Below are 16,088 nucleotides of genomic sequence, written 5' to 3'. Positions count from 1 at the left end.
CAGGCGCCTTCCTTCCATCCGGTGATCTATCTGTAGGCATAGCCGGATGAGCCCTGGTAGGTCAGCGGGGGGGGAGGTCCTGGCCAGCTCATCCAGGATTTCAGCATTTAATCCACTCCGGTACATAAACATCAGGGCGGCTTCATTGTAACCAGTTTCTTTTTTTTTTTTTTTTTTTTCAATAATTTTTATTCAGATTTTCATAAAACATACAAGACAAAATCATAAAACATTCAAAGACAAAAAACAAAATCAAAAATAGTTAAACAAAAAGAAAAAAAGAAAAAAAAACAAAAATAAAAAATAAAGAGTAAAATATTGACTTCCCATTTGTCAAAGATCAAATCAGTTATAAGTCTATAATATATAACAATCCTGTCTCTTAAGTCATATTATAAAATCACTTTCCTCCAGTAGTTATCTTACTTAATCATCAAATCTCATAAACATTACTTTATTCTTTCCACAAAAAGTCAAAGAGAGGTTTCAATTCTTTAAGAAATATATCTATCAATTTTTTTTTCCAGATAAGCATATCGATTAATCCATCTCATTACTAATTATGATAATCTTATTGTCATAACCATAGTCAAAATAAACATTTCAATTAATCCATCACATCAGAATCTGTTAGGTTCAGTAATTTCAGTAGCCATTGTTCTATTATCCCTATTAGTTCCATTTTCCATCTTCCATCTTCAGTAGTCTTGTTAAGTCCAGTAATTTCAGTATCCAATCTTCCATTATCAGTATTCCATAATAATCTTGCTGTCAAAGCCATAGTCATATAGTAAGAGTCTGATGGGAATTACCTCTATCCCAAATATTTTCTTGCCATCCATTCTGAATAGGTTGCTGAAATACAGCTGTAAAATCATATCTCTGTTCTTTTTTTCAAAATACACTGGGTCATCTCTTGAAAGTTTTTCCATTGTCACATGGCTGCAGTTAATTCCATAGATTTTCTCTATATTGGGCTCCATCACATCATTCCAGTCCAGAAGATTATCCATGCCATTGATAACTTTATCTCTAGAATCTTCATTAATTTCTTCAGAGATAACATTGAGTTCCAAACAATAGATTTTATTTCTAAAGTCCATAGACTCCAAATCTTGTTCCTGTTCCACGTTTGTTCCAATCTCCGGGATCTCCTCTCTCACAGGGACCCCTGTTCCAGTCTCCAGGGTCTCCTCTCTCACAGGGACCCCTGTTCCAGTCTCCAGGGTCTCCTCTCTCACAAGGACCCCTATGTCTTTAATCTCCTGTGTCTCCAAACAATAGATTTTGTTTCTAAAGTCCATAGACTCCAAATCTTTTTCCTGTTCCACGTTTGTTCCAATCTCCGGGGTCTCCTCTCTCACAGGGACCCCTTCCAGCGTCACATCTCTCACAGGGACCCCTATATCTTTAATCTCCTGCTTCATTTTACTCAATTCAACTTTCAGCTCCTTACAACCCTGTCGCAGGTTTTGTTTCGTTATCTCAATCTCATCCATTATTTTCTGAAACATAGTTATTTCCAGATTCTCAGCCACTTTCTTAATTGCCATTTTAAAAGAAAAATATAGGAAAACCACTTCTTATTTCAGCAACAATTGGGTTAATACTCCAAACTTGGTGACATCACAGTATAAACAGAGCAGACAGCCTTATCTCTCCATGCTTAAGTAAACAAAATGCAGTTCCCAGGATCGAAACAATTAATGGCGGTCGTCAGGAAACAGATTCGTCAAAATAAAATAGACCAAAAAGAGAGTAGTCTCAGACAATATAATATTCTTCAAAATAAAAATCTGGAATAGAAATCCCTCTTCTGTGTATATCTTTAGAATGCAAATCCAGGACAGCTTTTTGCAACAAAAACAGAGATAAGCTATTAATTAGTGAGTAGCAGAGAGAAGTTATGGCTCCCCAGTGAGATGTCAAAAACCGATCAATCTGGCAAATCTCTTTTAAACAGCAACAATTTAAGTCAAGTAAAAGAAAAATATAGAAAGAAGGGTGCTTGCCTGTTAGTGCGTTCTCTCTTAGAAGATAAGATGAACGTTCGCTTTATCAGATAGAGCTTGTTGTTGAAAATCCGTCCCACCTTCGTCGGCTGGACCTCGTCCCATAAATTAATGAGATCTGGTCGTCCCAACAAAAATAGGCTTTGAGGTTAATCTCTTCGTTTCTCCCTACCCGGGAGAAGTTTAATCAGTCAAAAAAAAAAAAATCTGACTGATATATCTGAATAAGCTTCTTTTGAGGCAGGAGCCCGTCTCAAAAGCAGGCACAGGCTAAGTCACCCTTCCCGGAAGTCCCATTGTAACCAGTTTCCTGGGACAGGATTTTAAAAGCGTTAGTGTACTCGGAAACAGTCCCTTTAGCTTGCTTCAGAGCGCCTAGCTGCCGCGCTACTGTTTCAGCTCTTTGCGGGTCTTGGAACATCTCGGTCATCTCCTGTATAAATCCTCTGTACCTTCTCAAGACAGTATCCTTTCTCACGAGATACGGAGTCACCCATTTTGCAGCTTCCCCCTCCAGGAGGCTAATCACGAAGGCTACTTTAGCCCCATCGTCTGGAAATTCCGTGTGCCTGACATCCAGATATAACTCACATTGAGCCACGAAAGTTGCCAACTGATCACTTTGTCCCGCGTATTTTGGGGGCAGTCCAATGGGGACCTTTACTGCGGCAGCTGGAGGGGCTGTTCGCATCTGGTCTATCGTGGCCTTCAAGGTTTGATTATCCGTCTTCAGTGCCTGGACTGCTGCTAGCAGGGCTTGAACATCCGTCTGCAAATCAGCTACCTTAGTCCTCAAGAGTTTCACTTCTTCCGTCTCAGAAGTGGGGTTCGTTCCCCCCGCTGCTCCCTTTGACATATTGTCCCAGTCAAGTGAAGAGAGTGTTGAGGGTGATTTAGGTGGCTCTGTCAAGCTGTCAGGCCCAGGATGAGACTCAGGAACCAGACCAGAGGTTGTAAGTAATTCGTGTTTTATTAGGGTAATGTCCAAACAAAGACTGCGTCTTCTCATGAATCAATACAGGGCTACAGGTCCTGCGGCATTGGGAGAAAGTTGACAGAGCAAGGGACTGCTTCCCGCCTGTTCTTTAAGAAGGGGCCAAACGGGAACGCAACCTTTCGCTCCTCCTTAACTGCCCCTCAGGTACTGCCCGTCTTCCCCCCCTTCTCTCCTGTCTTTTCAGCTGTCTGCGTGTGCGCGGTGAGGGGGGAAGCATCACCCCCTCCTCTTCTGAAGTTTCCGATTCCATTATGGGGGATGGGGAGGGGCTGATGGTAAACTGTCTCTCCGCTTTTCTGCTGTGATCAGCCCTCCCTCTTGCTCTGAGCTGCTGAGAAGGGGGGGCGTGGGAATGTCCAGGGAGGATTCTGAAACTCCAGAGCTCTCAGGCTCCCCATTGCTAGGCGACCCTATCACTGGCATTTCCTCTGTTTCGTCTTCACTCCAAAGGGGGGAAGTTCCTCCCCCTTCCCTCTGCCATCCATCTGAATCCCCTTCTGTCAACTCCCCGAGCCCCTCGGGACCCCAGCTCTGCCTCTCGACACTACTACATAGATATCTAGCCATTTTAGCGTACCCAGACTATTTGCAACTATGCCACGCACATTTCGCCACTCAACATAAGAAGTATCTGACTAATGTACATCAGCTCTCAGCCACAGACAGTGAGAACATCAGGGCTTTTGAAGACTCATGGTATCCTAAGCTTTTTAGAATCCTATTTTTGCATGAATGCACAGGTACACTCCCTTACAGTCTATTGCAATGCACTCTAAATGGGGCTATCAGATACTCCACAAGCTGTAGGCAGGACAAAATGTGTCAGTTTTATTTGTTAAGAGGAGCTTGCCACTGGAAGCATATTAGTCCCAATATGTGCTAGAGCCAATGTTATGACCTTTAGAGTCCTAAATGGCCTGTGCCCACCACTATCTCATGGTACATCTCCTTCTAAAGAGCCTCTCCATCCTTCAGTCTTCCAGAGACCAGGGTTCCTTTTCTGCATGAGTAAAATCTAGTGGGGCTTAAGGGCACCCTCCATAGTGGCCCCACCACTTTGTAATCAGCCTCTTAAACAGACTACTGCGTTGCTTGTCTTTTGGTGAAAAGTTAATAGCTTCAGTTTCTACAGTTACCATTTTTATTGATAGTTTCATTGCCCAATGACAGTTTTGCTGTCATATTTGACATATTTATCGGCTTTCCAAAAAGGTCAAAGCAGCTCAGAAAAATACTATATGTAGATAAATGTCAAGATAAAACATTTAAACACAGTTACTTAAAATAGTAACAGCAAACACAAAAGATAAACACAAAAGAACAGCAGTAAAATCCCATCAGCCAAAGTTTACTAAAATCACTAACAACTGAAGGCTCTCTTAAAAAAGAAGGTCTTAATATTGCAGCAGAAGACCAACTGGGAAGAGGCAAGGTGGATCTCTCCAAGAAGGAATTTGTGTCTGAATGCAACCACTGAGCAGGCTCTCTCTGGTCCCTATCAACTATGATTTTAGAATACATACGAGGTTCAGTTGTTGATCTTTACAGGTAGGGTCATTTTGGAGAAAGTGGTCCTTCAAGTACCCAGGCCCAAACTGCATAGTTGTCTTGACTGTTACTCGGCTAAAAAAAATTGTACCCAAAAGGAATCCAAATTTCACACAGTGGAATGAGTCAGTAACATGGAATTCTGTTTAGTACACTGGTTCTAGAAAAAAACTGGCTGCTTTCTCTTCCTAGAGTTTAACATTGGTGTGAAAATAAATCAAGTAGAATAGTCATATAGTAGACAGCTGGTATAGCACAGTGGGGAGGAGAGCCTGGCTGGGAGTCCAGAGTCTGAGTTCAAATCCCCGCTCGTGTCTCCTGGGTGTCAAGGGCCAGCTAAAGATCACCCCCACAGTGAGTGGCTTAGGGGTTACGTGCCCTGCCACCTGTGCAGCCATGGGCAAGCTGCATAGTCCCAAGGAGCCCAGTTGCCCCCCAGCTGGCAGTTGCAGACAAGGAAGGGGCTGGCTTGTGCAGCTGTGGCAAGCTGAGCAGGCCCTAGCCAGCTGGGGAGGATTAGCCTCAGAGGGAGGCAATAGTAAACCCCCTCTGAATACCACTTACCATGAAAACCCTATTCATAGGGTAGCCATAAGTTGGTATCAACTTGAAGGCAGGCCATTTCCATTTCAGCAGAAGATACATAAAACAGCAACAGTACACTGGAATTCCTTTAACTTCTTTAATAAACTATTAATCCATAGTGCTGTTTTATTTTTAAAAAAGGCTTTCAAAATTATGTCACTATTTTAACACTAATTAACTAACTTACATCTTGCAAGAAAAAGTTGTTTATGAAAATGTTCTAAAGAATGTACAACTCCGACACACGTAGGGCTGTCCACAGTGTCTGTGCAGACAATACCAAACAAACTGAGGATTGAAATCCTATGAGGGAAAAAGTATTATACATTTGCAACACAGTAAGCTATGCTAGTATAAATACACTTACATAAATTTGAGAACTATATGATGCCTTTAACATACAAAATGGAAAAAAAATCCCTCTTCAGTATACTGTGGCTAACAAAAATAAGACCCCATTCTTTTAATGGGATGACTGATTTGCAATCATAGTGCTTTCTCCATAATCACTAAGTTTTCACTACTAAAGAATGATACAGACACAGAAATGCCTCTAGTTAAGCCAAAAGGGGGGGAAAGCATTATATACATTCATTTTATTTAGCCCACCTATCATCATATGATCCCAGGGCAGGATACACTACACAAAAACAAAACAGTAAAATAATACCAATTCAACTCAACTTACAAAAGGAGAAAAATATATAGTGTCAATAAGAACACCCATGGGGCCATAACTTGAGTTGCTCACTTTTCACAGTGCTGAAGACGTCACTAATATTCCCTTCTTCAAAAAGGTGCTTGAGAGAGTGGTGCTAGCTCAGCTGCAGGCATACTAAGAAGCAGGTTATCTGAGCCCTTTTCAATCCAGAATAGCCTTGGTCATCCAGCCTGATTACCTTTGTTGTGAGAGGTCAGAAGGAATGAAAATTACAATTCTCCTTGACTTCTCAGCAGTCTGATACTGTTGACCACAGTATCCTCCCTGAGTAACTCTGCAGGTTGGGAGCAGGGGGAATATGCTCCTTCCTTCACAGCTATTTCCAGAGGGTTGCAATGGCAGACTATAACTGAACACCATGGGAATCAACTTATGGTATCCCGCATGCTACTTAACATCTATATGAAGTTATTGGGGGATGTTGATCCAACCTTTTTGCTTGAAACTCAGGTGGCTAGGAGTGCCTGTTTCCAGCTGGTTCACCTGCTACAGCCCTTCCTGGACAAAGATAGCTTGGATGCAGTGTCCCATTCTCTGGTGCTCTCCAGACTGGACTACTGTAACACACTATGTGGGGCTTCCACTTAAGACTATTCAGAAGCTGCAACTGATGCAGAATGCAGCAGCCAGTGTGCTGGTGGGTACATATTACATCAGTTCTTAAAGGTCTGTACTGGTTGTCTATATGAATATGAATCAAATTCAAAGTGTTTACATTGATCTATAAAACCCCAATTAACTTGGGCCCCAAATATCCACAGCAGAGTCCCTTCTGGAAGCTCCATCTCCCTATGAAGTATAGGAGATAGCACTGGGTGAGAGGACCTTCTATGGCAATCCCCCAGGTTATTAAATGCCCCTGCCCTCTGAGGTGTGCCTGGCCCTGTCATTCCATACGTTTTGTCAAAGGGCCAAGACACAGATTTCTGCACAGGTCTGGGGGGTGGAGAATGAGTGCAGAGTATTACTCCTTTGCAGGGATGCTGCTGTTTTTGCTGTTTTATGTGGTCTAATTGATGGTTACACACTACATGGCTTCTGTGTTTTATGCCGTATGCAACCTACCTTGAAAATACATGGTGAAGGATGGACTATACAAATATATGATAAAATTCTTTTAATAACCCCAAATAGCCCAGGCAAACAGATGAGTTGTCACTGGCACCAAAGTTAAAAAAGTGTCAGAGCCAGTCATGACTAGGAGGAAGGCATTCCATAGAGTTACAGTGCTTACAAGTTTACTCATGTGCCACAAAGCATGGATATTACAAATTATGGCACCCAGTCCTTATGTCAGCACCATCTACACAGGAAGCACGTTCAACAGTCTTGTATATGTGCACTTACCTCCTCCCTGTAATGATACAAACAGCCCCAAATGTTTATCTGCTGTGTGTCTTGTGTCCTTTCCATACCTTCCATCTTTCAACCTCCCCAACCCCATACAGGTGTCAGTACTAACATATACCATTCAAACGTAATTTCTTAATTTCACATATACACTCATGGGGTCTGAACTGCCAATGAATGACCAGCAACGAGACCTTGGGGTTGTAGTGGATAGCTCAATGAAGATGATAACTCAGTGTGTGGCAGCTGCGAAAAAAGCAAATTCCATGCTAGAGATCATTAGGAAACAAATGGTATCATAATGCCATTATACAAATCTATGGTGCAGCTGCCTTTGGAATACTTTGTACAGTTCTAGTCACCTCACCTCAAAATGCAAATTATAGAACTTGAAGAGGTTCAGATAAAGGCAACCAAAATGATCAAGAGGATGGAGCAACTCCCCTATAATGAAATTTTGCAGCATTTAGGGCTTTTTAGTTTAGATAAAAGGTGAATAAAAGGTGACATGATAGAAGTGTATACAATTATGCATGGCATGGAGAAAGTGGACAGAGAAATGTTCTTCTCCCTCTCTCATAACACTAGAACTCATGGATGTCCAATGGACATCCAGACAACAGAAAGTACTTTATGCATCCAACTTGGATGGCTTTAAAAGAGGATTACACAAATTCATGAAGGCTTAGGCTATCAATGGCTACTAGCCATGATGGCCATGCTCTGCTTCCATCGTCAGAGGCAGTATGCTCCCAAATACCAGTTATTAGAAACCGCAGGAGGGGAAAGTGCTCTTGCACTCAGGTCCTGCTTGCAGACTTCCCACACAACTAGTTGGCCACTTGTGAGAACAGGATGCTGGACTAGATGGCCTAGCCCAGCAGGCTCTTCTTATGATATGATTTACTAAATGAAAGTGTGTAGTGAAAGCAGGATCAGTGAGCAGCTGGGCAGCAACTAACTTCAGCCTCCTGATCTTCAGTGTTGTTTCAGAGAAAGAGGACTAAGGTTGAAAGTCTAGGGGAAAGTGGACCTCATGGAGGCCAAGTAATAAATAAGCACATTCAGACTACAGAATGTGCTTATTGTTTACACGACGCAGAATTTAAGTTTGGGTGCCTTAAGTTGAAATTTGCAGACTTTTGGTGGATGACTAGATCTGTAGGACCTTAACTCTCCTCTTAAAACGTAACAATTTTTAATCCCCATTTCTCTTTGTCCAGCACTGAGGAAAACCAAAATTACAAGTAGGGGCCCACAATAAAATGTTGCCATATATTCCCAACCTGCAATAGGAATGTTCCTATTCTGAGCTCTAGTCAGTCTACAAGAGTTTTGTAGCATGTTTTGGGGCTTATGGAGAAGACTACTTTTCTTTCTCACTCTCCTTAAACTTTCCTTGGCTATACTACTTAGTGCTCCCTTTATGTACACAGCTCACAATTTCCAACCCCTTTCAGGAACGACATGTCTGTTTTCTAAGAGTTGTCACCCAGCTTACAATGTTGTAGTCTTTAGTTTTGCTTTCACTTGTAAAACACCTCTTCCTTTAACTGTCCTTCAAGCTTCATCTGTTTTTCATCTTAAACCCTAGACGTTAATCACAGCTTAAGCAGTGTAAGCACTCCAAACAGCTGATTCCCGCCCCAGCTTGCCTGACCAAGCTCTAGGAAACTCCATCCCAAACGATCCCATTGTGTTGCATTTTAAGCATTGGGAAAAGGGTACCTGAGGGCTGAGCATTTGACTAGTCAAACAGTGAAGACTAATTAGAACAAAAAACCCTTAGTAGTTAAAAGGCCTTATAATTACAAAAAATTGTTAGCGTTTATTAGGGAATAGACTGGTTCACACATACTGTTAAACTTTAAAAATAAACAATGACTTAGTATGAATAAGCAGCATATTGTTGCAGGCTATTAAACATCATATCCACCCCATTCCTCCCTGGAAGCCAAGGTTCATTCTTTACTTCTGCTTGCAGTTCAAACAGAACCAAATCACAAGCACTGGTGTGCATGCATTGCTAAGCCAGCCTCTGGTTTGTTTCTTCTAGGTTTTGGAAAGGGAAGAGCACACTGCTTGCGTGCATGAAACCATCGTTTATTTCTAACTATGGTTTAATGTTAATGTGTGAACCAGATCAATGAAGTTAACTTTAAAAAACTGTAATGAATTATAACTTAAAGGTAAGAGTTTCTACAAAATGCGAACAATTCTTCTCCAGTTTTTATCCTGGAAATGCAGGTCTAGCTTATAGAAGCATCTTGGGAGTTTTACTTCAACAAGTACCTTCAGTTCTTTCAACTACTGCTTCTAGGATCATGACTAATCTTACAGATAAAGTGGACAATGAGATCAGACACGGGATGTTCCATGGCTCCTTTATCAAGCAAGATAAGACATGGGGAGACTTGGGCATTCACCTTTACCACTGATTATGACTTCTTTTTCTCTGACAACTAACAAAAGACATCATAATGAAATAAAGGTAAGCTGCCACTTACCCAGTGGCATTCTTGGCCTCACAGAATATTTGACAATAGCCAATTTGTGGCAATCCAAACTACATAAAACTGACAGAATAAATAAAAAAGCATAGTTACTGTAAGTAAAACCCAAAGTAAGAACAGTAGAAGGGATATATGCAAGCAGCTCATGAGTTAGTTAATGGTCATGCAGAACACAAGCACTGTAAAGGATTAAACGAAGTGCACAGCATTACACAACTTCAAGCAAGCTAAATTTATGTCCTATACCTATACATTATGCCATGAAATAATACAGACCTGAACACTGCTAAACTCAGTCACCCATTCTACAGTCATCAGTTTAAGAAAATCTTTTGATGAAGTGTTCATAAGTGCCATTAGTTCAAGCTCTTGGAAAAATTACCAATATGGAAGCAATAGGTTATTTTTTCCTCTCTACAGAGGACCTCAGGTTTTTCTGTTCCCACTTAGAAGAATAATGCTTGAACTATTAAAATACAGGATGCTTTATTTAATGTAAGCTGTATATTGTATATCAGCACACCACACTGATTCCCTACATAGGTCATAGTGAAACTCACACATGGTTCATCTGTAATGTCATAAGGACTCAATATGAGCAATATACTATAAATCAATTGTGAGGGAATATATGAGCTAAAGGAAATAAATTAACTCAGTAAAATACAACATCTTCCAGCTGGGCATTTCTGTTCAATATATCCATTTCAATTATATTCTGCCTTTCTTCCAAGGAGCTCAAGGCTGTACACAAGATTCCCCAACCCCTTCCATTTTATCCTCACAAAAACCCTATGAGGTAGGTTAAGACTGGTAAGACAGAGTGCTTGCTCAAGGTTATTCAGCGAGTTTGCCAAGGTTACAATGTGGCAGCACCTGCCTTGTGGAATTCCCTCCCTTTGAATATTAGGCAGGCACCATCTCTATGCTATCTTCTCGGTGCCTTTTGAAGACTTTCCTCTTTCAACAAGCCTTTTAGGTTGAGACCTATCCCAGTCTGCGTCTGTGTTAGAATTGTTTAATATGTTTTTTAATAATGTTTTTAACCCTTTTTTAGTTTTTTTTAATGTTTTTAACGCTGTTTCGTTTTAATGTATTTTAAGATCTGTTTTTATGATGTTTTAAAGTGTTTTTAGCGCTTTGTTTGCCACCCTGGACTCCTGCTAGGAGGAAGGGCAGGATACAAATTAAATAATAATAATAATAATAATAATAATAATAATAATAATAATAATAATAATAATAATAATAATAATTTGAACCCAGGTCCTAATCCGGCTAGGTCCATAGTACCTCCAATGGGAAAGATAATATTACTTTCCATACTGTCTGGTATCCACTATCCCAATGCACTTTTTTCCAGAAGTACCACCATTATTTTAATAGTATTAATAGGAATTACTGCCATTAAACAGCCTGAATACAGTTCTCATTCCCATTTCAGATACTATACAGTGCTGCACCCTTTCACGTTTACCATTCTACAAGCAATTCCATTTAGACTGTTCCACTCTGTCTAGTTTGGATGCTAGGATTCTCTATGTGTAATCAGATTTCTTCACTTCTTGTACTGCTGTTTATTACTATAAATACCCAACTATTTTTTTTAAATGCTGTAACTAGTTCTAGCACTAAACACAGAGCTATTTAGCAGATGTAAAACATATGTTTTGTATCTACAGACATACACTTCAGCAGATTTTCATCTGAAGCTTGGAGGACACAGAAGGGAAGGGATGTCTGACAAAAGCTAGTCTACATTATAGTAGCCCCAATGTAGCATCAGCTACTTCGAAGCAAGAAGCTCCAAACACACTATGTAAGGTTTCATACTTGCTGCAGGATGTCCTCAGTCAATCTTCATACAGGTTGACAATCGCTACAGTTCTTGCTGGCAGCACGAACTGCATCAACAATGCTACAGTCTCCCACTCAAGTATGCAGCAAGGAACTTTTGCTAGGCATATTTCTCATCTAAATGTGTCTAGCTGTAATACCCAATTACATTAAACAGTAAGCCTCTCAGTTTTAAAATTGGTCTTGATTACACCCTTGGGCTGCAATCCTTCTCAAAATTAAGACCATTCACATCCAAATGAAGTCAGCGATACTTGCATGAATATAGCAACGCATCTTAGCAGTCACATTTTGTCAAATCCTTAACACATCTTCATATACCATGACCAGGTACATGCCAAGAGAACCAGCAGTAACCGTTAAATTATGCTAAATTATGCGTATAATTTTATTTTGATTGATTTATTCTGCTTACACTAAAGATTAGTATTTATACCATGCCTGTTAAAGTAATCAATGTATTTCTCAGGTACTCTCAATACTTACACAGTTGTTGGAAGCTATGCTTACTGATCTCCACATTGCAAATAGACTGGGGGGGATGTAGCTGACAATAGTAGTTTTTCCCCGAATGCTCAGTGAGTCAAGACTTTAGGCAAAATTTAAATATGCTTTAGTCTTAATTCACTTATGGAAGCAGAGAGGTGGTGAGAGAGAAAGCAGTGCAAGTGAGGCCCTCTGTCAAACTACCACAAATTAGGGCTACAGATTCCAATCGATGTAAAATCTTGATTAATTTAAGTGCCCCCAAGTTACATCGGGCAGACTTTTTAGAAGGTGTTAAGTACTTACAAAAATCACAGGGGCAGGTGCCATCTTAGAAGACGCATTCCCCCTTCCTCTCACCCAGGAGAGAATGCATCTGAGATTATGCCTGCTGTGGCACATGGGTGTATCATCTAAAAAACAAAGCAAGAATGCTGTTTTCTTCAGAGCCACTGTTTTATCTGTATGCAAATTCAGTCTGTCAGTAATACACTGTTTGATCTATTGTGATACCTTTTCAACCGTCCTTTACTAGAAATCCTGGTTTAGCTTTGGAAATTCCACCCCGCAAAAAAAAAAAAAAAACAACCTCAAGACACACTCATTTTCAATGTCTCTTTATGGCTAGAAGTGCTAGCAACTTAAATTAATGTTGAATTATGTCTCCAAATGCTAGGCCCTAAGTTTTCTGTGGTTATATTGAACAATCTATCTTGACCATCGATTCACCTCTTTGTGTCACTTAACACAGTTTTTTTAGAGAATTTCTAACCCACTCTTCATGTAACCACTTCCCAACCAGAGTACTTGTGGTAACATGACACAATTCAACATTGACCAGTGTATCCAGCTTTCCTAGACAGAATTTTTTTCATGATGAAAAAGTGTTCTATGGTCTTGTAATGGAGGCACTAGAACCAAGGCAACTATTAATTTTTGCTTCTTATATGAAAAACTTTGTGCAATCTAGGTCACCAGCTGAAGTTCTCTTTCCAATAGATAACCATTATACAACAACACTCTGCATTTTATTACAGGCTTGCAAATAACCACTTGCTTGGCTACTTGATACAAATATAAATTACTTCATGACAACCAGGTCCACTACCAAGTCCTTTTGTGAAGCTTCACTCCAGCATGCAACTTGCCAAGGCAAAGGGTCTTTTATATACTGTCAATCCATGAGCTTTTCTGTGCCTGTGCAGGAATAGCTCTCTGGTACTTCTTACACCACAAACATTCCAGGGCACAATCTGGGATGCTGTAGATGCCTTTTTGTCCCCTTACCACCTAAATGAGACTTCCGTTATTGCTCCATTATCTGTACATGTTTAGTAGGTGTGAATTTGTCTTCCCTTTACCTTTCTCCTGAATGACATCAAGCAGAGTAATTTGGAATTCATTGGAACTGTGAATTCCTCTCCTGTATATTAAACTGTTTTCAAGATTAACAATCAAGCAGGGATCAGTATATTCAATAGGAGGGGCTCCTATTCAGGGCTCCAGCCTGAACCAGGAGCCTTGCAGCACAGTTAAGATTTGAAATGGGAAGGAAGAGCCCCCTTCTTCTCTTTCCCTTCCCATATTATAAAGCACTGGAGGGTTAAGTTTTAGTGCAGACTGCAAGCCTTTATCTTCAGTGTTTTATCTCAATACATGGGGCGGTTTTGGAGTTCTGAGGAAAGGAAAAGCTGTTTTTCCATTCTCCCCCTCCTGAAACATTCCCAATAGTGTAGGGAGGGACATTTAATCTCATGGTGTGCATTTCACTCCTTCCATTCTGAGGTAGTACCAAGTTCTGGAACATTTAGTTCAGAATTCATGGGTCTGCCGAAGAGCAATACCACCCAGCTTCAAATCTCAAGAACATATTTTCTGTACATACTTTCCTGATGGAACATGCCATTTAGCTTCAATAGCACATGCCCTTGATGGAAAATGGACACTGAAATTCACAACAAAAGATATGTGGAAATAGGTAAACCCATTTTCATTTGTCAGTCTAGAATTCTGAGTGGTGTCAAACTTACAGATCTATTTCAGCTACCCTCACATGCCATTTGCTCCTACCACACAAGCCTGTGTTTTTGTGCACTCTATTAAAACCAATTTGTTATCAGTAAAAATACAGCTGTGGCCACTATCACTACAGTCACAAGAAGCCCATACAAGGAGTGCAAACAGTCTTAAAGTGGCAGTTTATTCCATTCTTCTCCAGGTCTACCATTAGTCAGCATATAATCATGTTGGACATTAATTTCTATTCTTCCTAGTGACAAGAACTCTCTAGCCTTCCAGTTAAGGATGAGTGTGTGAATTCTACAGTTCACTGTTCTGCAACAACACTATGAAATATTTTGAATGTGAATGTATTTTAGAACCACATATCCAAAACGACACCAAGGACAATCCATCGTGACTCCTACACACAACTGCATCCCAAGTTGCCAGAGGCAGCCACGCTGCAATACATCTCAGCTATCTCCAATAAGAAGTCTATTCAGATCTTCCAGAGATCCAATTAATCTACTCTTCTCCAGGGCCCAATCACATAGGTTGCGAGGATCACACATATTACCTCCATAAGAATTGTTTATCAGTAAGCTAAAAAGCATGCATTTTGGTGAAGTTTTGACCTGAATATTAATTAGTTCTAGTGTAAGCATTTTCAGTTTCTAGCCTGAAGACTCCAGTATAAGGCTAGCCAAACAATTTGCTTTCTAATGTTAAGAAACCATTAAAAATTCAGATTAATAATAATTTGGGAATCTAAAGACCAGCCTTTTATCTTAAACTGTGCTATATCACAATAAAAAAAATAAAGTTTAACAATACAATAGAAGCATAATACAACAAACTGCAGAAAAAAGCTGTGCCAATGTCTACCATTGTGACAGTAAATGAACACTGTGCAAAGAGATCAAAATGCAAATCCAGAGAGTAAATTATCTAAACCATTTGCTCTTTAGCTGGTGAGTAAGGATCCACTACTGGATCGCAGTCTAACACTAGCACTACAACCATGCAAATATATGAGGGAGATTAAAAGTGGGTCCCCAAATGTGTGTTTGGACTAAAGTGCCTTCTAGGTCTCAAACGGTTGAAGATTATTGATGTACTGTGATAACAATCAGGTATATATTTTGCCCATACAATAAAAGTAGAACTGGCTCTGTAATATAACATTTTTTGAACTTCATCCAGGGTTATGGGTTTTGAAAGGCTCTAAAATCTAAGTAGTTAAACCTGATTGCAGGAACCCAAACACAGCTCTTGTTACAGTAATTTACTATTAGGACAAGCAAAGTTTTTGCTATAGCATAAGAGACAGCAGGCCAATTTAGATGTAAAATGAAATCATGGTTCCCTCCTATGTGAACAAACTGCAGTGAACCTTTTCATATACGCACTCTCCTCTTTCATGTACCAGATAGAGTCAGCGGGATCTGATTTCTCCTTTAAAACTAAGTGCAATTCATCATGACATCTGAACTTGGAACTGTGGTTTGTTTCAACTGTGGTTTCAGAGCAAGGATGGATAAGAAGCCATGACCTGATCCTAGCTTGTTTTCACTAACCACAGTTTAAACAAATCACAGTTCAAAGCCTGGATATCATGGGGAAGCATAATTTGTTTAAAACTGAAAGCTTTGACCATAGGCATGAAACAGAAAGAAAGAGGGGGGGGGAGAGCTTAAGGCTTTGTTCATGTAGCATTAAACCTAGCAGGATTTTTGGCTTTTTAAAACAAGCAGAAATGTCACTGCAAGCTGCTTTTTGAAAATCAAGCAGGATACTTCTACTGTTGTCAAACAAAACACAAGAACAATGGGGGAAATATCTGTGGTTCTCTGCCTGAAGTATTGAATCCTTCCTGTTATTTGGCTCTACTTTTACTTTGACCTAGAAAAGAGAGATTTTTTCCACTAACTTGTCTTAGAAAAAATACTCAGTCTATTTACATATTCCATGTGCCTTTTGTGACCATCTGGACACAACTGCTCCATCTGGTGGCTACA

General features: G+C 40.1%; 1 protein-coding gene across 2 annotated transcripts in view; it reads right to left on the bottom strand.

Moving 5' to 3' along the window:
• Positions 1-16,088, bottom strand: part of PTPN12 (protein tyrosine phosphatase non-receptor type 12) — a 113,686-nt gene that overhangs the window by 88,100 nt on the left and 9,498 nt on the right. Inside the window, exon 2 of one of the 2 annotated variants that reach the window (XM_061582105.1) lies at positions 12,376-12,482. The exons of the other annotated variant lie outside the window; for it this stretch is intronic. Coding sequence (XP_061438089.1) covers positions 12,376-12,471 — 96 coding nt within the window. The 5' untranslated portion in view covers positions 12,472-12,482. The remainder of the gene's footprint in view (positions 1-12,375; positions 12,483-16,088) is intronic. 2 annotated transcript variants of the gene reach the window in all.

Source organism: Rhineura floridana, chromosome 8 (genome assembly GCF_030035675.1).
Source record: "Rhineura floridana isolate rRhiFlo1 chromosome 8, rRhiFlo1.hap2, whole genome shotgun sequence".
Taxonomy (NCBI): domain Eukaryota; kingdom Metazoa; phylum Chordata; class Lepidosauria; order Squamata; family Rhineuridae; genus Rhineura; species Rhineura floridana.
The sequence above is the reverse complement of the archived record's forward strand: the minus strand, read 5'-3'. Positions and strand labels throughout refer to the sequence as shown.